This window comes from Brienomyrus brachyistius, chromosome 12, assembly GCF_023856365.1.
Source record: "Brienomyrus brachyistius isolate T26 chromosome 12, BBRACH_0.4, whole genome shotgun sequence".
In the NCBI taxonomy this organism is placed as follows: domain Eukaryota; kingdom Metazoa; phylum Chordata; class Actinopteri; order Osteoglossiformes; family Mormyridae; genus Brienomyrus; species Brienomyrus brachyistius.
Window position 1 is genome coordinate 16125306 of NC_064544.1, and position 26703 is coordinate 16152008.

Consider the following 26703-nt stretch of genomic DNA (forward strand, 5'->3'; position numbering starts at 1 on the left):
GACTCAGTCAGTCTTTTCATTTCCTCCATATTGTCAATGGTAGCCAAGTCAGTGTAGTGCTGTCTGCAGTAAGCCTGGGCGTCAGTCCAGTTCATACTTATGTTTACAAAATGGTACTGATGTGAAAGGCATGAACAGTGGCTGTGAAACTCTGTAAAAAAATGCACACAGACAAACAGAAACAAATACACACATTGATCATAAATAGAAAAATAGAAAGGCTTTTGTAAGTTCATCCTCTTAATTTACACTTTTGTCTTTTGTATTATCAATCTTCACAAATGAAAAATACTTTTGGTATCAAAAGTAGCTCAAATTTTGGTGTGTCTGTCAGGGTAACCCACCACAGAAACTGTCTGGCAATGCTCATTCATGATACCTGGGTTGATACTGAACAAATTCCAGCTAGTTTCATTCAGTTTGGATATCTATATCAGCTGATCTAGCTCAAATTTTGGTGTGTCTGGCAGTGGTAACGGTAACCCACCACAGAAACTGTCTGGCAACGCTCATTCATGATACCTGGGTTGATACTGAACAAATTCCAGCTAGTTTCATTCAGTTCGGATGTAAGCTGATTTAGCTCAGTTTTGGGTGTGGTGTTTTTGGGCGTGTCTGGCAGGGGTAACCCACCACAGAAACTGTCTGACAATGTTCCTTCATGATACCTGGGTTGATACTGAACAAGTTCCAACTAGTTTCATTTGGTTCGGATATCAGCTGACCTAGCTCAATAATTTGAATTCATTTCCACACCCCTCACAGCCACACCCACCACCACGGACCCGGCAGACATCCATTCTGATGAACTGTCATATGCCCCCAGCAAGATTACACTAAGGGAAATTGGTTCGTTTTCAGCTAGGCTGACCCCTCTGGGCTCCCGGTCTATTTCCCCTGTTTTTCTGGAACTGAATTTCTTAGTCCAAATTTTCAATAGCTGAATTTTACAACCTGAACTTGAATTTTCATTACTACACAATCAATATGATTTCAAGTTTGCGTAACAAATTAAAATTCAGTATATCAAATTTTTTTACATTTTTGACATTTAAAGATACAGAATTTTATTATTATTTTTATTTAATTGATCTTTAATCTTTAAGTTGAGATAAACGTATTCAAGTTTGGGTTCTTTGATTCAAGTTCAGGTAAACATACAGTATTCAAATTTAGGTTCTGTTAATCAGATAATGAAATTCCAGTTCAGGTTAACACATTCAAATTCAGACTGCAGTGAGTCTGATTTGACACCATACAAGTGAAATGACAGAAACTGACCTGAAATTAGTAGAATTTTCAGCAGAAGAAGCGCATTACAACCCATTATGCTGATCCGATGGGCTGCATAAAAACATCGTTTATGGTACTGATCATGTAACATACATTTGAGCACATACATGCATGCACATTAATATTTTGCATAGCTATATTTGTAGGGAGTCCTTTTCGACTCCCGTTTTAAAATAATTAATTAACCATCAAAATATTTAGGAATATGGTCACGTTTTACATTATTTGCATCTTCATGATGCATTTGTAACACATTCATAGAACATTCATAAGCAGCATGTAATAATAATGATGATGATGTTGCAATATTATATTATAATGTAGTCTATAAATTTGTAACATTTTCTTATACACCTGCTTTACATTCAAACACATATTCACACCTATAGTCAATTTTGAAAACATGCAAACTCCACACACATAGAGCGTGAATTGGAATCAAACCTCTGCACCACTATATATCACTTTAGAAATATACTGAAAACAAATAATATAAAATCTACATAAATATACTGTTTGGGGTGAATAACTTTTATAGTAACAAAGGACTATTTGCAAATTGCTACAAATATTTACTAAGAAAAATGTTTTACTAAGGAGCACATTCTGTATTATTCTTTAAATATAAAGTTGTAATTTGTGTAGAAGTGTGAAATAAATGAACATTTAAGATTTCAATAATGTTAATATAAGAATATTCTTTAGTAGAGTTATACTATAATTGTATTAAAACGTCTTAAAATAGGATGGTTTAAAAATTAAATATATACCGTTACCTGATCTCTGTGAGTCTGGGGGGTTTCTGTTTATCTGTGCCTGTTAAAATGACTCTTTGTATGTCTCTGAACGTAAGAGTATCAAATGGGATGTTCTGGAATGCCTCTTGCAGGACACATAATTATGTATTTAAAACAGAATACACATGTTGTTGCATATTTATTTGCATGTTGAGTTTTTTTTTTTAAACATTTGCATTTGCATGGCTGGGAGGACTGGGAAAGAGGAAACCTTTATTTCTGCAATGTTGACTACATCACCTCGGGGAATTCCACACCAAAGAAATAATTTATTAATTCAACCATGATGGTCACATAAATGGCAGACAGGTTCAGAAAACACTAGCTATCCAGTATTAAACATGGCAACTCATAAAAGCACCAGTTGAACGTGAATAAACCCAAGATCAGTGCTTAGTCTATGTCAGGTTCTGCCAGAACGCATCGCAAGTCCTGTCTGTTTCTGAGTGCCTGGGTTCCAGCACCTATTCACGTGGATCCAGCACAGCTCTGGCTAAGAAGAAAACAATTACAATAAATAAAATATTCTTTTTAAATGTATGTATTTTAATTTATAGACCAATATTCACACAATTTCACATCATTAGTTTAGATTCATTCTTCATAAGTCATGTTTTTAGCACCGTGCTTTAAAAGCGTTCTGGGACCTGCGCCTACCTCATTATACCTCTCCTCTCATATGCCCTTTGCATTCTGGGACCTTCTTTTTTACAAACTATGCACTGCTCACAATGCTATTATACACTCAAATCACCAAAACCTATTAGTCCTAGTCAAGTCTCAAGTCTTTGAGGGGCAAGTCCAAGTCTCAGGTCTTTGAGGGGCAAGTCCAAGTGTCAGGTCTTTGAGGAGCAAGTCCAAGTCTCAGGTCTTTGGTCACAAGGCAAAGGACAAGTCTTAAGTCTCTCATGTTTGTACTGAGCATTACTTCATCTACTGCATTCCATCCACTCTGCTTAGAACACTGCATTGCTGTATCTAAACAATTCAAATCACTCCTTCATATAATAGCATGCAGTATCAGCATTGATTAGTTGTTTGGTACTGTATATAACCACTTTAAACAGGTTATCTCAGGCACTGATCCCCTGCGGACCATGGCTTTTGGTGTAGGATGCAACTAAGTAAACGTCAGGAAAATCACTAGGACAGCTTTATTTGGAGTCAATCAAAAGGTGCTTCAACTAGATATTAGTGTATGTATACACTTATGCACACTTATGCAAACACTTAATTGTATTTAAAATTTTTTACCCCCTAACAGCTTTGTTTTTCAATTGAATTGTACAGGTTATAGGTTACATTAAAAGTGGAAAAAGTTTTGAAATGATTTATCACGATGTCATTTTTTTACAACACAAAAATTTGGCATTTTAACAGTGGTGTGTGCTAGTTCTATATCCACTGTTGCCCTCTCAGGTTTCACATGAACAGAGGGTCTTTGAGCAGAAGCTTACTTCTTACCATCCGCTTCCTACTCACTTGATGTGTCACACCCCGATCGTGCTGCTCCTCCCATGTGCCACGCCCCCTCACCTACCTCGTGTGGATTCCCGGTAATTACCAGCTGTTTCTTGTTGTTTCATTAGTCGTGTACATTTAAGTTCATGTTTGAGTGTGTTTCCCTAGTCTTGTCATTGAAGTTTTAACCCCACTAATATTTCTCTGTGCTCCCGATTGTGTCAAACCCTTTAATAAATCCCGAGTTTTATAAGTATTTTATATATATGTTTGTATTCCTGGATTCCCGTGCTTCCCTTCCCATCCTGCCTACAGCATCGTATGAGAGGATGACTGGGCTGATGATACTGATGTGTTGGATGAAACTATTTGATACTGGTTTAGTGCAGTTTTGGTCAAAGTGATGTCCAATATCGGCACCAGATGTCAGGTTGAGTAGAAGCTGCTTATCAGGGTATAATATTTGTGTACAAAGGGATCTTTTTACACCTTTAGTTTCACCCAACTGTAGCTAAAACATTTTAACACAAATATTCTACCGTACCTGACATCTAATACTAGTATGTGGACCAAAAAATCCTGCTCCTATACAGTAAAGAATACGAGCCCTGGTGTTTACATAAAGATGTGACATCGGCATCACATTTTCTCAAGGGGAAACCAAGCATCCCGACTATGTAAGAGAAATTTTTCAAAACTGCAGCTGATCAAAGTGTTAGCTGCTGTTTATTAAGGATACTACAGCTAAAGCTACAGAATGGCCACCAGTGAAGACTACTCTCTCTCATGTGCACTGGGAAAGTCATAAATGAATAGTTTTTAAAAAACCATGCACTTCTGCTCTATCCTGTCTACTAAAATCATACACATTGGAGAAAAAAGGCTTCCACTTACAAGTCTAATATGCGACAAAAACCATAACCCTATGATAAAGGAAAGGATGCATGTGTATGAAGCTTTGTGAAAAGTACAGCAATTTCTATAGTCCCTTCAAAAAGGCAGGATATGATATTTTGAATTTCTCCATAAACGCCATCACTGCTTTTCAAAACAGTCCCTTCATCTCTTACTAAGGTTATACAGTAGCTTTTACTGGTATAAACCAGTCTTTTACACACCATTCTCCTGTGCATTACTATTTCAGCTGGTGCATGTTTTTGTGTAGAAATGAAGGCACTTTTCTTATCACCTGTTGTCTCAGTCACCTCGCCATTACCCAGAACAGTTGTGTCTTGATATTTTGTGAAACTCTTTACTCTTGCGTTATCTGTCAGTTCCGAACAAAACTCCTTCACTTGCTCACTAACTCCATAGCTTGTGGTGAAGAGTGGTATTGTTATGTGCAACAGGAATTTGTTTGCAATCTGCAGAGCTATACACTTTGTTCCAGTGTCAACAGACCACCACTGGCATTCTCAGGCACAAATGCAGAGTGTGTCCAGAGTGGAGCCCACAATTTCGCTGACTTTGCAAAGTGAGTTAGCAGGTGAACACTGAATGTCATAAATGCTTCCCCATACAGTAACTGACACTTTGCCACAAATTCGAACAGCATGTCATCTGCTTTGCCGATGTCTTGGAAGGTGACATTCTCTTTCAAAAGTAAAAATACTGCTGACAGCAGAAGACCTACAGTAGGTGCTGAAGCAAACCATTCAGGACTGTCCAGCTGTACAACAGAAGCCATGCTCACCACTCTGGGGCCTCCCAGTGCCTGAACTCGGCCAGGGGTCTAAGAAGTTATATTATTACGGCGTGACGTTTGTAAAGTTACTCAGCACTTTTTTTACTTTCAACATTTTGTGAACTTTTATTACATTTAGCTAGAAATAAACAGTGCTAATGCGCATCACAACTTTTTCCAATGTGTAATATTTGCTATATGTAAAATTACTTACTGTTTGTAAACATAAATTATATTTTTAAATGTTAAATATATACGTTAGATGTAAATGCTAAACATCAGTGTTAAATGTAGACTCTAAATGTTAAGAACACATGCAAATTATCCACGCCCCTCTGACTTGTTTGCATGGAAATGGCCTGTAACGGTGAAAGTGCTCTAAGTGGCTGCCGGAGATGGAGGACAGCATGGTGAATTCCGCTCCTTTAGAGGCGATAGAACGTGTGGTTTTGGCAGATGTTCGCGCTGCACTGTGGAACAGATTTCATACCACCTTGAAATGCAAACAGGACATTGATCTGTGCACTGGGTGATCAAACCACTATTGCAGTTGAGGCAGAGGAGGGAGACAAGGAGGGACGTGGAGGCAGGAAGCAGGTAGATAAACAGAACTTATCATGCAAGTTATAATTCGTTTTTATACAGAAAGTATTAAAGTTAGAAACCAAAATGTAATTATTTCTGAGGTTTTTGAAGACCCTCTATTCAGGCAGGACCCTGGTTAGTCAGGTCCAACAATACCTGAGGTCCTCTCTTCAGATATTTATAGATTATTTATTTCTACTCTTATTGCAACAATGACAAGAAATGAAAGATATTTGACTCCCTGTACACAATCACTCTTCTAATCATATATGATTCTGAATCTGCAGTGCTGAAGATCAAGAGCTGGGGTTTCAACTCCTACAGCAGAAACACAGGAAGCAAATACTTCATCTGTGCAGTTACACGTTTAAACATTTTAACAATTCCTGCACGTACTGCATTCGCGGATCAACCTGACATTTGGAGCAGATGAAGTTGAGTTTCTTAGTCTCAGGCAGGCTGACCCAGTAATGTGGGTCTTTAGATTGTACTGCCCCTGTGGTTCCACACAAGTTACTGTTGGATATGTTGTTTGGGGCCCAGTTCTGGTAGCAGACATTTTCTGCACTGACCCAGAACCAGAAGTTCAGGTAGCAGGAGAAGCGCAGCCCCAGCCAGACATGATCAGTGGAGGCCTTCTCAGCTCTCCTACTGACCCAGTACTGGATCTCCTCATTGTGGACAGACACCAGGTCCCAATGGTACGTTCTGCAGTAATTCAGGGCTTCATTCCAGGTCACGTTGCTATTTACCAAGATCAGGTTATCTGAGGCAGAAGGTAAGATGATTGTCAGAAAGCCGGGTTCAGGAGAAAGTCGTGTGACATTTGGAAACTTGGAGAAAGGAATTTATTATCAGAAGGGTAGAGGGAGTGAAATTCACAAAACAGTGAAGACAAAATAACTTTCTGATGCAACTCTGCTGTGTTATGTGTATTTAGTGTACTTATAACACTAAAATATAACTTTATGTGTCATATATTTATAAAGTAATGTCAAATAAATTGTTAGATAAAGGTGAGAATCAGCCACTGTAGTAAAGTTATATCACTCACCATCATAGCATATGAATGGATGCTTGTCAGCACATGGTGTCACATCCCATGTCCCATTTAAACTGACCTGAGCTAAAGCACATGCATTATTCACATAATCATTTTGGCCATTTTTCCAGTTACGGAATGAGGAGTTTGACAGGTCTGACCATCCCCATGTGTCCTGGAACAGGCCAATCCACACAAAAGTGCCACTTGTAACCATCTTATGTATCAAGTCATTATCTTCTTTATTTCTCACAGTGGCCATGTCTGTGTAACTGCGTCTGCAGTAGTTCTGAGCTTTAGACCAATTCATATCTTGGTTAATGAAGGTGAAGTTCCAGGTAGCATTTATTCCGTGTTTGATGGTGGGAGCTGTGGATTGTTATAAACAGCTTAAGAAACAACAATAACCCAGAAGTCATTTACTTTTTGTTATGTTTAGCTGATGTTTTTCTCCAGAAAAATAAACATTTTTTTGCAAAGTCTTTGCATTTGGGGGTTTATGGAGCACAACAGTCTCGGATTTGAGCAGGTGACCATCTAATAGCATAGTGTCCTAATGATAGATGAAACGGTTACTGGTTTCATGGTAAATCACATGAAATTTTCCAATGGTTAGTGTTGCCGCTACAGATTTTGATTACCGTAAACACCGCGGGAATGGCGAGATATGAGGAGGCTTGTTTTCAAGATGCCCTTTTATTAAGCCCTTAAAAGGAATAACACAGGCATCAAACATCCGCTGAACACACATACCGGGGAAATACAGGGAGGGGTAACCCGGACTGTAGGCATACACACGGTGAGTAGTTTACACAACAACTAGACACATGCGAGAACCAGGCAGGGATCAGATAAGACACTGTGCAGGATTAACCAAAGTTAACAGCACACCCAGGTGCAGCATGCCGCGTGGGTTTCTTTTGTGTTGAAAATATGGCGGAAGACAGTGACAGCGCTCAGGAAGTGATTCAGCCATCTGTAGGACCAGCTCAGAGTAAGGTGACCTAATCCATGTCAGGAGGGACACTATCAGCTACTTCAGGTTTTACGAACTACTGTAAAACTAAAAGGCTCCTACACTTGGCTAATTACTTCAGTACTTCTTGTGCAATAACTGGTCTGTTTCCTTGATTGAAAGACCCATCCAGCTGTTTTACTTTAACGTTAGTGACACATTCATGATTGTAGGAGACTGACCAATCAGCACACAGCACGGACTGGGTGCTTAAGTGAAATTCAGCTCTTTTTCATTGAAATGGTGGTTTCAAACCACTCATAGTGTGCCCCCTGACATGGATTAGGTGGTCACCCTAGGTCAGAGGTGTGGTGCTCTTTTGGCTTTTATAAGACCGCAGAAGGAAAACTGATTGAAGATGGCCACACTGTCTGCAGAACCGGCAGAAAGAAAATATCTATGAAGGGGGGCAGCACGTCTATCCTTACAAATCATCTTCGTAATCACCACTCTTTACCTTGTAGTGAATGCAAGGAAAGTTAACTTTTAGCTGAGTGCATGATGTGGGGACTTTGGAGTGGGGAAAATGTTATGATTTTTCTGTCTAACTTGGTAATACTTGTCAGTAATGTAAACGGAATACTGTAGTGTTATTGCGATATCGAGAATAAAGTCATAATTTTGGCCTACGTGTTATTTTAAGGGGGAGATATGAGAATAGCCAGTTTCAGGACGGAAGTACAGAGGTGGGAACAAGACAGACTCAATGCTAGCAGACTGCATGGCAATTGTTTTATTGTTGTGCTAATTATTTTTTTAAGAAAAGAAAAACCTTTGGTTATTTTATTTTGTTGTCTACTATATTATTCTTATTTTTTTTTTTTTATTGTATGGCGCTGCTAATTTTATTTAAATATAAATATTAAACTTGGTGAAATTATTTAAATTTCTGTATCGGTACCTTTGTACACTTTCAGCGCATTTTAACAACACTGCAATAATACGGATAACGGTGATAATTTTGATCATGAAAATCGTGATATTACATTTTCATACCATTTCTTGTCTAGTCCTAACCCACTGAGCCACACATCACCGCTGCTGAAATAAATCTCACTTTTTAACTTCTCAGTTGACATATTTCATGATTCAGGTTTTTTTCTTTTAAATTGTTCAACAAATCTAAAACTTAACTGCTCATGTGAGAATGTTTATTATCATGCTGGATGGTACACTTTAAAACGCATGTTGCATTTGTCAGAAAAGAACTGGTTAATCTTACTCACCAGTATAACAGATGAAATTCCCTGTCTGAGTCTGTGATGAACAGGGAACATCATTCCATTTACCGTTGTCCCACATCCCAGTACAGTGTTCATTATTATTACAGTTGTTTGGTTCATGTTCATTCCAGTTGGTGAACCCAGTCTCTCCTTCTCCTGAGGACCATTGCCATCTCCACGATGTTCCATTCTTCAGTCCTATCCAAGCCTTTCCAGTATAACCAGAGCCAACAGACTCAGTTAGTCTTTTCATTTCCTCCATATTGTCAATGGTAGCCAAGTCAGTGTAGTTCTGTCTGCAGTAAGCCTGGGCGTCAGTCCAGGTCAGGTTTATGTTTACAAAATGGTACTGATGTGAAAGGCATGAACAGTGACTGTGAAACTCTGTAAAAAAGTCACACAGGCAGAGAGAAAAAAATACACATGATCACAAATAGAAAAATATGAACCTGATCTGACCGAAGGAATGATTGATTTGTCTTATCAGTCTTTACAAAGAATGATTGAGGAAGAATACCTTATGGGGCCCGCTCATTCACTTCTATAGGAAAAATGCTAATGCTAACTATGATAACCTTAACCCCCATCCTGCCCTAACCATAACCATACATATATGGTTATGGTTATATATATATATATATATATATATATATATATATATATATATATATATATATATATATATACGATAATGAATTTCCAACAGCCTGTCAGTTTCTTTTCACAAATACTGTATGTATTCTTTATATTGACATAAATGTACACACACTATATAAGGACAAAAGTATTGTTGTCCTCTTAATCACTGAACTCAGGTGTTTCATTCAGACTCATTGCCCAAGTGTATAAAATCAAGCAGCAAGTCATACAGCACTATATACAAACACTTGTGAAAGAAGAGGTTGTTCAGAAGAGCTCAGCGAATTCAAGCCTGGTACAGTCATGGGATGCCGCTTTCAGTAATAAGACACTTCATGAAATTTCTTCCCTGCTAGATATTCCTCAGTCAACTGAAAGTGGTGATATTGTAAAGTGGACGTGTTTAGGAACCACAGAAGCTTAGGCCATTAATTGGCTAACCATGTAAAATAAGAGAGCAGGGCTGCAGAGAGCTGATGCTACTGTAACTACCTCTGGCATTAACACCTGACAAACATGGTGCAGCCGGAGCGTCATGGGATGGAGCTGCATGCAGGCCTCACATCACCCAGTGCAATGCCAAGTGTTGGGGGGGGGGGGGGGTGTAAAGCCAATGGACTCTGGAAACAGTGGAAACATGTTCTGTGGAGTCACAAATCACGCTTCTCTGTCTGTCTGTCAGTGCCTGACCTCACAAATGCTCTTCTGGATGAATGGGCATAAATGACCACAGACACGCTACAGAATCTTGTGGAAAGAAGAGTGGCAGCTGTTATAGCTGTAAAAGGGGGACCAACTCCATATGGATGCCTGTGGGTTTAGAGTGGGATGTCATGAAAGTTCCTGTAGGTGTAATGGCCAGGTGTGTGTGCGTATCTGAGTGTGTGTGTGTTTGTGTAGATTAGGTTTATATTACATTGTGAGGACCAAATATCCCCCACAACGTAAAAAAAACTTTTTTTTTTATATTTTGTTGACTTTATATTAGGTCCCGACAAGGATCTGTGAATGGAATCAAAAATGTAAAAATACCAATATTTTGTTTGATTACTAGTGGTTAAGGTTAGGACCGGGTAGCAGCTGTCATGTTGGGATTAAAGTTTTCCCCACAGAGACATAATTAGAAACTTTGTAAAGATTGATAAGACAAATCAATCACTCCTTCGGTCAGATCAGAAGATGTGTAGGTGTGTGTGTATCTGTGTGTGTGTGTGAATGTCCCCACAATGTGATAACAACCTGTAACTTTTTACCTTGTACTGTAGGAACATTTTTTTGATCCCCACAAGGATAACCTCAATTTTATAAAAATCTGTGAATACAATCAAAAAACTATAAATGCCAAGAGGGCTGCGTAGGGGTTAAGGTCACCATTGTTGGATTAGAGTTTTTTGTTTTTTTCTTATGGAAATCAATGGAGAATCACCATAAAGATAAAGCATGGAGGAATACATGGGCTCTGTGTGTGTGTGTGTGTGTATGTCTGCGTGTGTGTCTGTGTGTGTGGGTGTGTGTGTTTCTGTGTGGGTGTGTGTGTGTGTCTGTGTGTGTGGATGTGTGTGTCTGTGTGTGTGTGTCTGTGTGTGTGTGTGTGTGTGTGTGTCTGTGTGTGTGGGTGTGTGTGTGTCTGTGTGGGTGTGTGTGTCTGTGTGTGGGTGTGTGTGTGTGTGTCTGTGTGTGGGTGTGTGTGTGTGTCTGTGTGTGTGTGGGTGTGTGTCTGTGTGTGTGTCTGTGTGTCTGTGGGTGTCTGTGTGTGTGTGTGTCTGCGTGTGTGTGTGTCTGTGTGCGTGTGTCTGTGTGTGTCTGTGTGTGTGGGTGTGTGTGTGTCTGTGTGTGTGAGTGTGTCTGTGGGTGTGTGTGTGTGTGGGTGTGTGTGTGTCTGTGTGTGTCTGTGTGTGTGTGTGTGTGGGTGTGTGTCTGTGTGTGTGTGTGTGTCTCTGTGTGTGGGTGTGTGTGTCTGTGTGTGTGGGTGTGTGTGTGTCTGTGTGTGTGTGTGTGTCTGTGTGTGTGTCTGTGTGTTTGTGTGTGTGTGTGTCTGTGTACACATTTCAATATAATGAATATATAATGAATGCATTTCTATGAGATGAAACTGACAGGCTGGTGGATTAACATTATCATGGAAGACATACAGGAATTAACAGATGTGTCTATTACAGGTGCAACACGAGGGTCCTGTAAACAAGCAATAGCAGATTTGGCAGATTTATTCAATATGTAAATTGGTGGGGGGGCTTCTTATGAGAAATATCTCAAGTGCCATGTGACAGAAACTGACCTGAAATCAGTAGAAGTTTCAGCAGAAGAAACACGTTACAACCCATCATGCTGATCCAACGGGCTGCAGAAAACATGGATTACAATACTGATGTTTTCATGTGCATATGAGCACATGCACACAGACACATTATGCAAAGCTATTTGTGTAGTGACTCCCTTTAAAATCCCATTTTATGATAATTTAAATAACATTTACAGCAGAAGAGGCCAATCTATTCTCCAAACGACCAGTGTGTCTGCAGGTTTTTGGGAAACCTTTAGGTCAGCTGTTCAAAACCAAGTGTGAGGACTCTATAGCCAATCAGTCCTCTAATTATTATATAATTAGGGAGGTGCAGGGAAAACCTACATACATAAGAACCTTTCTGAATAACACTGGCCACCCGTGCTTTACAGTAAGAAAGCACTCCAAACTCCCTTCAGAATGGAAGTTCCATAGATCCTAACCGAAATGTCTGAAAAGTAACATATTTTGCATTATTCTTTAAATCTACAGCGATCACAGGTGTGATTCCTCAGTCCTCTGTGGAAAACAAGAGTGGTTAAAGTTCTGGTGGCTTTTTATTATGTTTTGTTTCTTATTTAAATTGTATATGTGCTTATTTTAATTTCCTTCATTCTTTAAAATGACTCTATAACACTTTGTAATGTGTGTAGTTAAAATAATGACAGATAGATAGATAGATAGATAGATAGATAGATAGATAGATAGATAGATAGATAGATTACTATGTATTTATTTATTATACATGCACATATATTGTGTTAATGGTCTGATTGTATGGTTCTTAAACCTGCTCTCTGTACCTTGGAGACCAATAAAGTATGTTTACCAACCTACCCGCTATCCATGTAATATTCCATATGCGTAAGCTGATAGTCTAATACTACAAACATAATGCAGTATTGTTTCGGTCTTCACCAACTTACTGTATGTCACTCTAGAGTCACGTTAGAAAGAAAAAAAATATATAATAGAAAAATACATATAAATTATATATATGTAATATGTATATATATATATATATATATATATATATATATATATATGCAGCATATTTTCTTTGGAGTGTGTGACATTTAGAATAAAAACATTACAAACTCCTTTCAAAAACAAAAGTTCCATATACAGTATGTATGTACTATTATATGTATATTAGCACATACTAGTAACAATGTTTAAAAAGTAACATATTTAGCATTATTCGTTCACTATAAAGGTATCACCAGTGTACAACTGTGATTCATAATTCATATGAAAAGTTTTATTGTGGGAAAAAAACCAATATATGCCTTTACCTGGTCTCTGTGAGTTGGAAGGGTGTGTTTCTCTCTCTCTGTTGAAATGACTCTTTGTGCCTCTGTTAGTAAAAATATTTACTGTGTCGAATAAGAATGTTTTGGAATGTCTCTGGGTGTACACAGAATGATCCATGTAAAGCAGAATGCAGACGTGTTTCCATATTTGTTTTGCATTTCTGTTCTGCATTCTTTGAGGAGGTGGACAAACATTTACATACTTGACTCACTCAAAGGGAAAGTGTGTCAGACTGTACTGAGATAAGGAAGAATTTATAAAAACAGGAACTTGAGACAATGTTTTGTGGTGCTTTGTGAAAGAAAAGCTAATTCTACATTGCTGTACTTTCTCATTTTATACACTCCAGTCAGGAAATAAATCTTAGTTCCATCTCAGGATGTCTACCCTAAGTCAGCTGACAGGGACATGCAGTAACACCTAAGCATGATTACTGTTATATATATGGAAGTTAGTCTTTACCTTTAACCCCATAACAAACGCCAAGACCCTACATCCCATTACAGCCCATTGTATGATCCACCATCCATTCACTTTTCTTATATATTATCCTTCTGCTGGTACCAAAATGTCTGTCTTTCGTTTTTCTTGTTTCTTTCTCCCAGCTCACATCACATGATTATTTTCACCATCCCGCACAGAGCAATATTACAACGGGGAACATGGATGCACCATAAAACACTGGAATGTCCCACACTGAAGCACAAAAGGGATCCAGAGGGTCAATGCCCACAACACAAGAAGGTCTCTAAACCTGCCTTTTCCCAGTCAAATCAATTTCTTTCTTTTCCTTCTCTGTCCAAATAAGAGGCATATTGTGACGCCCAAAAGTTAGCAATCTGTATAAATTCAACGTATCATTATTGTTATTAAATTCAGTTAATGGAGCACGCCACATGCTACTGCTTTGATGCGGAAGCGATAATTATGGACCTTTCCTGGAAGTGTTAATTAAGCACTGAAGTGGCGGTGAAGAAAGGGACAGCTCAACAGCCACAACATTTTTTGAAACAGGATATATTGTTGTGGATAAACAAGGTAAAATAGATGTGGTGGCAATACTTTTTGCAGTTTAATGTGTTTAGTAGTAGTAGTAGAACTTTATTGTAATCTCAGCCATGTACATTAAAGCACACAGTGAGACGAAATAATCACAGACTGACACATTACTGATGGCTGTGCCTAAGAAGTCATTAAAGGCCTGGATCTTAGTCTTTATCCAGGACATCTGCAATCCCTGACACTCAGACTCCTCCCTCAGTCTCTTGAGGCCCCCGATCAGAGCCTCCATTGACCCCGTTAAGGGCAACTGGCAACTCAATCAACTGAGTTGAACATTTTACGAAAATCAACAAAGGCTGCAAAGAACCTCTGCCGATATTCGCGCTTGTGCTCGATGAGAACCCTCAGTGCCAGGATACAGTCGATGGTAAACTTCTTAGGCATAAAACCAGACTGCTCCGGTCGCTCACAAGCGAGTTAGTGATCAAAGATCCTGTTAAGGATGACCCTAGTAAGGACCTCACCTGGTATTGAAAGCAGTGTTATCCCCCTCTACTGTATTTGCCACAATCCAGGCGATCACCCTTCCCTTTCCAAACAGGGACTACAAGTCCTGTTTTACAGTCAGTTGGGATGACGCCTGACTCCCAAATGGAAGCAAAGATTCCCTGCAATGCCAGGAGGATAGACTTACCACCCACCTGGAGAAGTTCACCCTGGATACCACAGGTCCCTGCGGCCTTCCCTACCCCAAGCTGATTCACCACCAGTGCAAGCTTAGTGAGACTGGGTGGTTCACAGCTGATCGGAGAATCAGCTTCGAGAACCGTGGACCCGGAGATGTCCGACATCCTAGCTAGAGGGTCAGCTTTAAACAACTGCTCGAAGTAGCTGCAGGTTAATGATCATCACAAGTTTTTGCCATGTTTAATATTTGCTATGTGTAAAATTACTTGCTATTTGTAATCATAAATATGTTTAAATGTAAATATTAAACGCAAATGTTAAATATATATGTTAGATGAAAATGTACATGTAAATCCATCCATCCAACCATTCTTCAAACGGTTTATCCTTCTGGATCGCGGGGCGTCCAGAGCCTGTCCCGGAAGCAATGGGCATAAGGCAGGGAACAACCCAGGATGGGAGACCAGCCCATCACAGGGCACACTCACACACCAGTCACTCACACATGCATACCTACGGGCAATTTAGCATCTCCAATTAGCCTCAGCATGTTTTTGGACTCTGGGGGGAAACCGGAGAACCCGGAGGAAACGTACATGTAAATGTTAAATGCAAATATATAAAAATGTTAAATACAAATATAAATTAAAAAGTTAAATGTAAATGTTAAACATAAATGTTAAATGTAGACTCTAAATGTTGAGAACACATGCAAATTATCCACGCCCCTCTGACTTGTGGTTTTGGCAGGTGTTCACACTGCACTGTGGAGTGGATTTCATGCCACCTTGAAATGCAAACACAACATTGGCATGCGGGGGAAAACAATCGAAGTGATGTACCGAATTACCAAAGAAGTGGTTTCAAGAGGGTCTAGCTGCAGATGCCTGTAGAGTGGAGCTCCACCCGAAATACGTCACCTCCACAGGAAACACGTGATCTTTAAGGTTAGGTTTAGGGTTAAGGTTAAGGTTAGGGTTTATTCGCTGTAACACAGAGTTGAGGTCATGCATTTCCGGTGGAGCTCCACTATACAGGTGTCTGCTTCTTGGTGGTTTAGCATTATAGGTACTGGAATTTTTGTTACTGGTAATCGACTGGAAAGTATTGAAAGTACCAAAGCCAACGGACGGTACCAGGTGTGGTGGAAAAGCGCACTAAAGACATTCCGAAGTGAGATAGTAGCATTGTGTCTCACAAGGGGTTAAATATGCCTGACTCCATTACAGTAATTCGCTATGTGGAACTGATTGATGAAGACATAGCCAGCAAGTTAAATAATAAGGCAGAGTTCTTTAAGTTATGTTCACTAGCACTGGACAAAAGTAACGACATAAAAGACACTGCTCAGCTCTTAATTTTTATCCGAGGGATTAACGACAGTTCTGAAATAACAGAGGAGTTTTTGGCTGTGGAGCCACTGAAAGGAAAAACACGAAGAGAGGACTTGTATGTTCAGTGCGGTCTCTCGATCATTGTTACCGGTGCAGGGAGAGACCGTTAAGCACGTCGAGCCTTAGAGCCTTTCGGTTACTACAGATATTTTGTACTTATTGTAGTTTTCACCAATTCAAAGAAGTATTTTGTATTTTTTTTTTTTATATATTCTTGCGAGTTGATTTTTTTCTGTTATTTACTAATATAACTACGGCCTACTGAATACTTGACTATAATCACTTTGAATTTATTTGCAGTTTCACAGCTGCAATTGTATACCTGGGACTTATATTTTTGTTGTACAACTAAATTTCTTGAGAACATGATTTGAACTAATTAAAAGGTGTTGGTTAGGTAAGGAATAATTGACGACGGGCCGTTGAATTATTAGAAAATAATGCACACCCGAGGTGGTAATGCGGCCACGACGCGAAGCGGAATTCAACGGTCCGGAGTCAATTATTCCGCTTATACTACGGTTGCCACACCTCAAGACATCGATCAGATGATATATTTCAAGGGATTCGTCCGGTTTTTCTACTTAAATCGCTATTGTGAGTAGGATTATTTCTTCCGCATCTCATCCAACGACTCTTGCTAGTTCCAAAACGTCATTTTAAAGCTGGCAATGGAGGCTTCAGCCGTTGATAGCAGACTAATGCAGTTAATAATGAAGTTATTAGAAAGAGAGCGAGAGAGACAGAGACACAGAGAAAGAGAAACAGAGAGAGAGAGAGAGAGCTTGTATGAATTAGGCTACCTCTGTGTGTCCCTCAACAGTGTTCTGAAGCACCGTCTCTAAACTGTAAGTCTGCTTTAAGATGCAGCGCTGTTATTACCTCGCTAGTGAGAAATGTCATGTGTAGCCTTTAAGTTGGTACACTAGGCTAACTAATACTGCTGCAGCCCAGTTGTTGAAAGTTTCATATTCACCGTAAATATTAAAATTTACTTTCGGAAAATCGTCTGTCATGTTGTTGTTTTTGTTAGTCCTGTGTGCTGTATAGGTACTGTATGCTAATTTCCGTTATTACAGTTAACTACGCGAAGTGATATGGAACTGTAATGCGGTCAAGAGAGCTGCCTGGAACTACGTTCGCCGTGCGGTTATCTGAAAATAATTGCACACCTCAGAACGTTCGTGAGCCAATCAGATTAAAGCATTCAACGGTCCCGTAGTATAATAATAAGTAATGGGAGTTGGAGTATGAATGCAACAAGCCATTTGGATCTTATCTGACCTGGTTAGAGGTCAGGTTTTTGGTGACGCCATAAAACACAAAGGGGACACAGCTGCTCGCACACCATCCGCCAGAACCTCCCTGCTGGTTTGTGTGAGGGCTCAGGTTCCCAGATCCAGAGACCCAGGGAATCCCCAGTGTGAACTGAGTGGTGAGCTGAACAGAAACCCAGAGATGTGTGAGGTATTCCTTAATCCCCCTTCCTCACGGACCGTGTGGTAAGAAGGAGGACCGACACTGGTCGGGAGGGACCCCAACGTGAGGAGGACTAATTTAGGAAATAGAAGGATTTTATTTTTGCTGAGTGCATTATTAATTGTAATAATAATTGCAACAACAAAACAAACACAATACCCAAACGATCTGTGTGTTTCATTAATGATATTCACAGTACTGGCCCTTAAAAATGTAGTGTCTTCTGTCAGTGGCCCAGCTATCAATATTGACTATCACCTACCTGTACCCCACTATCACACTGTGAGGGTGTAGGGGCTACAGTAACATTGTAGGAAATGTCTTCTAACCTTTCAACTGACTGTGAAAACTGATTAATTTAGTCTGACAGCTGTTTGCCAACTAGATAACTTGGATTATAGCACCAATGCAAAGAGTGTCACACAGTTGTCAGCTTCTTACATTCATTCTGGATCCCCTTGGATTTTCCTGCAGTTTTACATAATTTAGTCATAAAATGTGCTCTGATATTTTTAAAAAGTCATATCATTAGAAAAAAAAAAGCTTAATTATATTTATATTTCAGGAATGTCTTCCATGAATGGCAGTCGATTTGGGACCAGGATTGTCCATAACCATTCCAAAACATTACTTCTCTTACGTCTAAGCCACTTTGTGCTTCATTTTTCACTGTGTTTAGGCACATTGTAATGTTACATCTCCCATTTTCTATTAAGCATAAAATGACTGACAGCTACCCTGAGAGCTGTAACTCAAGGGATCTCCCATACAGTACCCTTTAAACCTTTTTTGCCATTTTGTTTTATCTGAAATTCTATGAAAGCAACAAATTATACTTTATTGATCCCTATGGGGGAATTATTTTTACTCTCCATAGTGGTGCATGAGAAGAAGCTTGGAAGTGAACTAGGCCAACCAGGGAGCTGGGGATTAAGGGCCTTGCTCAAGGATCCACAGACGTGCCAAGGCCATCGCAAAAATGAGGAGCGTTTATCCCGCCACACAAGGATCGTGTTAACTGCAGACGTATAGTGCAGCCTGTACGGATTAACAGTATTCGAATGACAATATAATCTGTTCACATCTATGCTCCTCTTTGCATAAGCCCAGACACACTCGAGTGCTTCCAATGCATGCACACGCGCACTATAAACAGTGGAGATTTAAATTATTTTAACGATGTAAGATCATTCACATGCACCATGATTAATTAATAATTGTTATAATTACTACATTTTACTCCATACAGACAAGTGTATGTGTGCGAGATCCTATCTTTAAATGCAAAACAGGCAGTCGGCTGTGACTCTCTTTCAAAAGGCGTGTGAGAATAGAGTACATTAACATCACCGAAAGACTTTGTGGCACCTGAACTCTAACGCTACCTGTCGTTAGGGTAAAACTGTCCTGCAAATTTGGATAACAGGTGAGATAAATAGTCTTGCAGCAGAAATGTTTTGCCTATGTCAGACACGTAGACGGCGGATGCAAAGAAATCATTCCCACCTCAGATATTAAGCATCTTGACAGCAAGTGTTTGAATATTAGTAAAATTTATGGGTACACTGGTAGGAGGATGTTCTCAAGGGTCAGATATTGTTCCTGGAGAATAATGATCGACGGGTCCCCCCAAATCCCATGACACAGTATTTATAGTTTTAAGGTGGATTATGCCAGGTGCAAATCCTTTTATGTTTTTGGTCATGGGAACAAACTCACGCACCCCCAGCCGTCCTTGTAGCAGCTACTAGTTGCAAATAGTTTCATTATCTTTTAAGGAATAAACTACTTTAGCCATATTTGTTAATGTTCTTTTTAAATAGGTTTTAAGGAACATAAGAACATAATAAATTTAGAAACAAGAGGAGGCCATTCGGCCGATCAAGCTCGTTTGGGGAGAACTTAACTAATAATTCAGAGTAGTTAAAATCTTATCTAGTTCTGATTTAAAGGAACTCAGGGTTTTACTGTAGTTGCACTACACTAACTGGGAGACTCCTGCACACACTAACTACACGCTACTGTATGTAAAGAAGTGCTTCCTCAAATTCATTTTAAAATGGAAAGAACATGCAGCACTACATCTGGCGTAAAACGGACACTGCATATCATCATCCCCACCGTAAAGTATGGTGGAGGAAACATCATGATTGAGGGTTTTGCTGCCAAGGGGGGGTCAACCAGTTATTAATTCCAGGGGTTCACTTACTTTTCCCACTAGCACTATTAGTTTTTTTATGATTTCTCTCAATAAAAGATATTATTATACCCACATTATATTTCTCAATAGCTTTGACTTAAATGAAGAGCAGATCACATTTTATGACAAATGAATGCAGAAAACCATTAAATTCCAAAAGGTTCACATACTTTTTCTTGCCACTGTAGCTGATGTCAATCTCTAAAATAAAACAATACAGCCAAGCTCATTTATAAAAACCAAGGAGTTCGCATTTATTAATAATGCACTGCTAGGGACAACCAGCAGTGGCAAAGACAAGGAAAGTTGACAATTTGCACAATAATCACATTCAGGGTAACCATTATGCAACCACACTCACACCATGGTAAAAACTACACTCAGCATTTACAGAACAACGGGACAACACAATTTTTACTACATGAATACTTGAATATACACATTAATTTACAGGTAATTTAAATGGCAGTGTGATACAAGTCATGCCAGTATGTGAATAATGTAGGTTTCTATTGCCTGACCTCAGTGTCATAATACGATTCTCTTTGTCTTTCAGTCATGTATATGAATGCACCATAATAATCATGAATACACCCACACTTATGCAGGGGAAGGGATCCAGGGGGTCAAAGCCAGCTTCAGTATTTCCTAAACAGGATAACATGAGAGGAATGTCATCCCACACAGGGAAACAATCCAGGTATTAAGACAGACAGGTGCAAATATTACGACATCAGACACTGGTGTTCTGGAATACATCCCAATGCCTGGGGCATAAAACATCCAACACTTTATTGAATTCCTTCATGGACTATAGAGACAGCGCTTAACATCCGAGAAGGAGTGGGATGTTGGGATTACTGGCACAAACTATATTGTTACAAGGGACAGTTTCCACCAGAATATGTAGTCGATCTACATATAATCCACCTCGATCCTTTTCCAGAGTATTTTTTTCTCCTGGAAAGAGAAAACCTATGAAATGCTACTCGCAGATGGCATCACTGAAGCTTGTCAGACAATCACTGTGTCAGTCTGCCAGCGTTTGATTAGAGATTCCAGGAGGTATTTCCCCCACTTCATCACTAGGAACAGAAGCTTTGTGATGTAGATGTATCTCAATGTTAGATAAGATAAGATAGATCTTTATTGTCACTATTACAGTGAATAACCATTTAGCAGCTCTCTGTTTAGCAGCATACGAGTAATAAACAAGAGAAATAAGAACAACACACAAAGAGGCAGCCATCCTATCACAGTATGAGTGTCTGAGTACAATGTATACAATATGTCAGTCAGGTAGTGTGTGCTTAATGACCGGCCCTAAGCATAGAAATGCATAGAAGACAGGTTATTGCTGTCACACCATTGCCTCAGCTGCTGAGAGAGATGGTCTGGAAGTCCAAGGTGTGGCAGAGGGGGGGCTTTGTAGGCCTTGGAATGTTGGTGTAGACTTGGTCCAGAATGTTATTTTCTCTCGTCGTAAAGCTCACGTTTTTATATATTCTGGGCAGGAGATATTTCAGATTTGCATGGTTAAAGCCCCCCACTGCAATGCTAGGACAGTCTGGGTGCGCCTTAAGCTGTTGATTAATGGAGTGTTGTAACTCCTCCATCCCTAGCTTAGCATTAGCCTGTGGTGGCATATAAACCGTGGTTATAACGACCGACGTGAACTCTCTCGGCAAGTAGAACGGTCTACATTGTACCATCAAGTATTCTATGTCCGGACAACTGTGAATGTTTTTAACTGTGGCGTTAGTGCAGAATTTGTTGTTTGCAAACACACACAGTCCTCCCACCCGCTTCTTACCGGACTCAGTTGTTCTGTCCGCTCTGAAGGTACCATATATTATATATGTAACATAAGTCAAAAGAATTTATTTATAGCAGTCAGGTAGGTAAGGGGATTCATGACACAAGCGTGCAGGCAAATGCCTCCTGGGGGCTGTGGTTTATTGAAGCAACGCTATTGAATAGGGGTCTGTAAGGTGACAGTCCCTTTATGGTGGTCTGCCTCCTGTATTCCCTTGCAGGTGCTGGTGCACAGTGGATTCCCAGTAGGCTGCCCTGTCACAGTACGTTCATGCAAATTAACTATCCCCATATGCAAACATCTTGTTACATCTGTGTCGTTTTGCATTATAATTTTATAAGTAAATGCAAAGAGGAATAGAGATGCAGTTTTACACATACAAATTTTGTGTTTATAAAAATACACTGGCCTTTATTAAAAATGAAACATGCACATATTTTTTCCTGTTGGCATTTTTGTTTTGTTTTTAAGATTCTCTGACAAATAATTGATAATGACTTTTAATTTTTACTGTGTGAGACTATGAGTGTAATAAAAATAGTAAGTTGCCAAAGTACAGATGTAAAATATGAGTAAGAGACTTACTATAGTGACAACATTGGAGGGAAGGAAAATAAGAGGACCCTGAATCTGCCGCCTGTCTGTCAGATGAGAAGGAAATGGGATTCCAGAAACCACCACACTGAGATGAAGCTAGATGCCAGATGCAGACGTCTTCCATTCATCCATCTATCAACTTTGAAGAAATTTGTATCTGTAGCGGATTTTTATTGGGACGACAAATTTTACAGTAATTTCTGAAATTTTTCATCACTGAGATGTACTTTATTTGTGATATACTATTATGTATTCTATTACAGCCTGTCACAATAGCCAAGACATATGTGCCAAAACTATTCATTATTCAACTGGTCACAATTTAACTTTTTTTTTCATATCTCATATAAAGTAAGTCAATGTATGAACATTACACTTCACGTCAAGTTGAAAACACTGCTTGACAGATGTGTAAATGAGTGGGGGTTTCTTTAATACAACAGGTGAAGCAGAGTTTCAATTATCCAATATAGGGTAACCAGGATAACTATTAGCCTGGATTGTATCCAGGAAGCATAGTACACCTGACTGGGGACATCCGGGATGTGATACCAGCTCATCAGAGGGAACACACACACACACACACACACACACACTTTCTCATTTGTCCACTCAGCACTCAAATTTTCGTAATGATTACTGGTTCTATGTGATTTGCATATAATCAGAGATTGATATAACTGGTACGCATGTAGGCATTCACCTTTAAAAGCGGTACGCGCAGCAATCGAGTAGTGTAACAGCACAAATACGTACGTGTCATTTGATATGACAAGAAATTACCGTGCATTTTGACCTCTGTACCGCAAATTAAGTACGACTGTTAAGGTTAAAATGCACGATAATTTCTTTTCCTATAGGCGCAAAATCACATAAAATATGTACGCATTCACAACAATCGATTGCCACACATATCGCTTTGAAAGGTGAATGCGTCCTTGCATACTAGTTATGTCAATCCCTGAATAAAATGTGCATAGGTGACCCTTTTTCATATCAAATAGGCTGAGGCCACTGAGCTGGGCTTCATTTTACAGCCCTATGCTGAGGGAAAAGAATGGAAATGAAATTCAACCAACACCTGCATTTCAGACTATATAATCCACCTGAGGTGTATTATGGGCCTGGCCAGTACTTAGATGGAAGACCAACTAGGAATGTAAATCAGCCCTGTCTCACTTATACCCATCTATCTGGTAGGCTGCCTGGCTCAACGTCTTATCCTGTGTCTTACCTGCCACCTTGTGGCGGTACCCTGCCATGACAACACCAGTTTACCATATCAGTTATTTGCTCCATCAGGCTCCTCAGTACAGAAGCAATAACTGGCAGTGTGGATTCCCATGTGCATGAATAAAAAATGCCCATAGAATTGTGGGCCTGACTCATTACTGTGTGTCTTTCAAGAGAAAAGCATTCTGGGAGAAACCTTCACTAACCTTCACACCCTGGTGCTCAGTGAAAGGCAACTCTGCTAATGTAAGACTTCACCTCAGCAGAGCCTGATCACAGTAAAGCAAACTCAGTGAGGGAAAGGGAAGCTGAAGGCATCTACTGAGGTCAGGCTGATAGCCTTTGCAAACTCTTCACTGTGTTCTTCTGATTTTGAATTGTATGCAGTCCAGATGTGCAACCAAAAGACAGATGAAACCAGACTTATTCTACATTAATGATGGATATGGTCCTAGAGCATTACGGCTGAATCCTCGTGAAATAAAGTTTTTCATTAAATACATTCCAGGAATTAAAAGACATTACAGTCACAGTATTTATGTAACATGAAAAATGGGTCATTAATCTGCATATCACCTTGTATTTTCTTTTGACAAACAACATCACTGCTAACTCTGCCTATTCCTCACAACAGCATAGCTTAGTTTTTGTGGTTTTGAACTTTGTACTCAATCCAGGTCTGCATGCAAATGCCATGAAAACATCCAAGCTTCACAAATACAGAAGTTGGGGGGCAGAGTCAAACCCACAACCCTGGAATCGTGAGGGAACAAATGTTTATCATCTATTACACAAACACACTAAGAAAATGAGGAAGCACTATGAGGTTTGAAATGGAATAAGCAATTATCTGTTTCATGGTCAGCACAAATGAAAGTTTATCTCATGCAGATGCAGAAAGATAGGCAACCCCTAACATGTTGTAAGCTTGCATTATCATGAGGGCACTAAAGCTGAAATTTCTTTGCATCATTTGCAAATGAATGCGTATTGGGCAGATTGGTCCACAGATACAACTACAGTTCCAGGCACACTGAGGGTTAATTTCTTCCAAATTCACAGACACCTGTAAAGCACAAACACACAGATACACCATTCTGTTACCTCTCCCATTATCTGATTGCTCATGACAGAATGTAGACTCAAGCATTATGAATGATCTACATCGCTGTATGACCCTTTGGACAAAAGTATCTACTAAATGAATGTAATACAATATACTCTGTCACACAAACTGCTCACAGTGGAATAAGAATTACAACATTACTGAAGATGTATTTACTCAATAGTGAAGATGTCTTTACTTATACTTTCAATAGCTAGATGTTGCAAATTCATTACCTTGTCATTTATGCTCTTTAGTCCTTTAGATGGAATATTTGGCCATCAGGTTGAGTCCTCCAGGATAATTCAGTGCCTTCTGACATGCCTGTGCTGTTCAGTTTCACCTTTAGCTAGATAATAACACAACGGAATATTTCCTTGAGCATCCATTGGCAACTGTGTTGCTCCCCATGTGCAAGAGAACTGAACTGACCTGTGTTAACAGAAGGCTGCTGAATGCAGGATCCTTTATGTCTTCATCAGTACTGACAGTCAGTCTCACCACTGTTCTCTTTCCTGTGGGAGCTGGGCAACAGAAGTCAGCACACTGGTCACATCCAGTTCTATATAAATGATAATCAAATTATTTTGATAGTAATTTTTAAACATAAGCATTAATTTAACCATTAATCATTAGCAAAATGTACTGTGTCAATTCTTTTAAAAAAACTAAACCATCCAGGCGCACATTCTGTGATTTAGATCAGGGGTGACCAACGTGATCCATGGAGGGCTGGTGTGGGTGTGGATTAGTGGGATGACCTCTCAGTCAGCCAATAATAAAGCAGTGGTTCTCAACTCCAGTCCTGGGGACCCGCTGTTATTGGCTGATTGAGAGGCCATCCCAAACACCCGCACCCAACCGTGCTCTCCATGGATCAGGTTCCCCATCCCTGATTTACAGATATCCGGTACCTTTGCTTATCTGATCCTATACTGTGAGTAAGCTTGTTTTCTATTTCTGAATGCCGTTTTGGTTATCTGAGCTTTTTTTGCAGAAAATCTGGGAGGAAGAACATCCCGGGCAGTATGTGTAACATAGTATATTGTATAACATTCATTTAGCAGATGCTTTTGTCAAAAGAATCATACAGTGAGGTAGATAATTCATAAGAGCTTGAGCCTAGATTATGTTGTAAGCAATCAGTTTACCGGAGAGGTAACAGAATGGTGTGTCTGTGTCCTTAAATGACATCCAGTCCTGCACGATCTCTTACTGACTAGTGTCTTCAATTATGTCAAATTATTTTGATGTCAAATAGTCATTTATAAATATATTCATTCATTTACACATTAATTATAGGCAAAATATACTATGTCAATTATTTTCAAAAACCATGCACATACACTTGTTCATTGATTTAGAGACATCTGGTGCCTTCATTTTTGCTTATCTCAACCTGAGGCATTAGTACGCATGTTTTTGATCTCTGCATGCTGTTTTTGGGTATCTGATCTTTTGTTCTTCGAATGTGGGAAGAAGAACATTCCCTGTATCCCTCATCATCACTCTCTTCTGCTATCACCTAAAGATTAAAAACCTTTAAATCTAAATATAATCATCCATCCATCCATTTTCCAAACCGCTTTATCCTTCTTGGGTAAATATAATCAAATCACTCCATATAACACATGTCACAAGCATCATGATCTGTTACACCCCGATATGGGTTATTACCTGGCAGGCACCCAGAGCTTTCAGGAGGGACTGTGTTCCCCTGTGAGCCTGCATATGACAATCATAGAAATATAATTAATGGATAAAAAGTAAATTAGATTCCTAAATATGGAAAGGTGTGCATTATTATTGTTTGGAGATCACTCTGCATGCCACATCATTATTAAACAAAAGGC

At 39.4% G+C, this 26703-nt stretch overlaps 2 protein-coding genes across 4 annotated transcripts in view; both read right to left on the reverse strand.

Annotated features, from left to right (window-relative positions):
- LOC125704515 (putative C-type lectin domain family 20 member A) overlaps nucleotides 1-2128 on the reverse strand; it is a 56330-nt gene extending 54202 nt beyond the window's left edge. For all 3 annotated transcript variants that reach the window (XM_048970145.1, XM_048970149.1, XM_048970148.1), the window contains exon 1: nucleotides 2070-2128. The gene's annotated coding sequence lies outside the window, so the exon portion shown is untranslated. The remainder of the gene's footprint in view (nucleotides 1-2069) is intronic.
- Nucleotides 1-26703, reverse strand: part of LOC125705233 (macrophage mannose receptor 1-like) — a 108034-nt gene that overhangs the window by 38107 nt on the left and 43224 nt on the right. The window contains exons 13-20 of the mRNA XM_048971676.1: nucleotides 25283-25365; nucleotides 15041-15217; nucleotides 14501-14622; nucleotides 13319-13509; nucleotides 12018-12080; nucleotides 9104-9484; nucleotides 6875-7231; nucleotides 6234-6586 (exon numbers count right to left, since the gene is read on the reverse strand). Coding sequence (XP_048827633.1) covers nucleotides 6234-6586; nucleotides 6875-7231; nucleotides 9104-9484; nucleotides 12018-12080; nucleotides 13319-13509; nucleotides 14501-14622; nucleotides 15041-15217; nucleotides 25283-25365 — 1727 coding nt within the window. The remainder of the gene's footprint in view (nucleotides 1-6233; nucleotides 6587-6874; nucleotides 7232-9103; nucleotides 9485-12017; nucleotides 12081-13318; nucleotides 13510-14500; nucleotides 14623-15040; nucleotides 15218-25282; nucleotides 25366-26703) is intronic.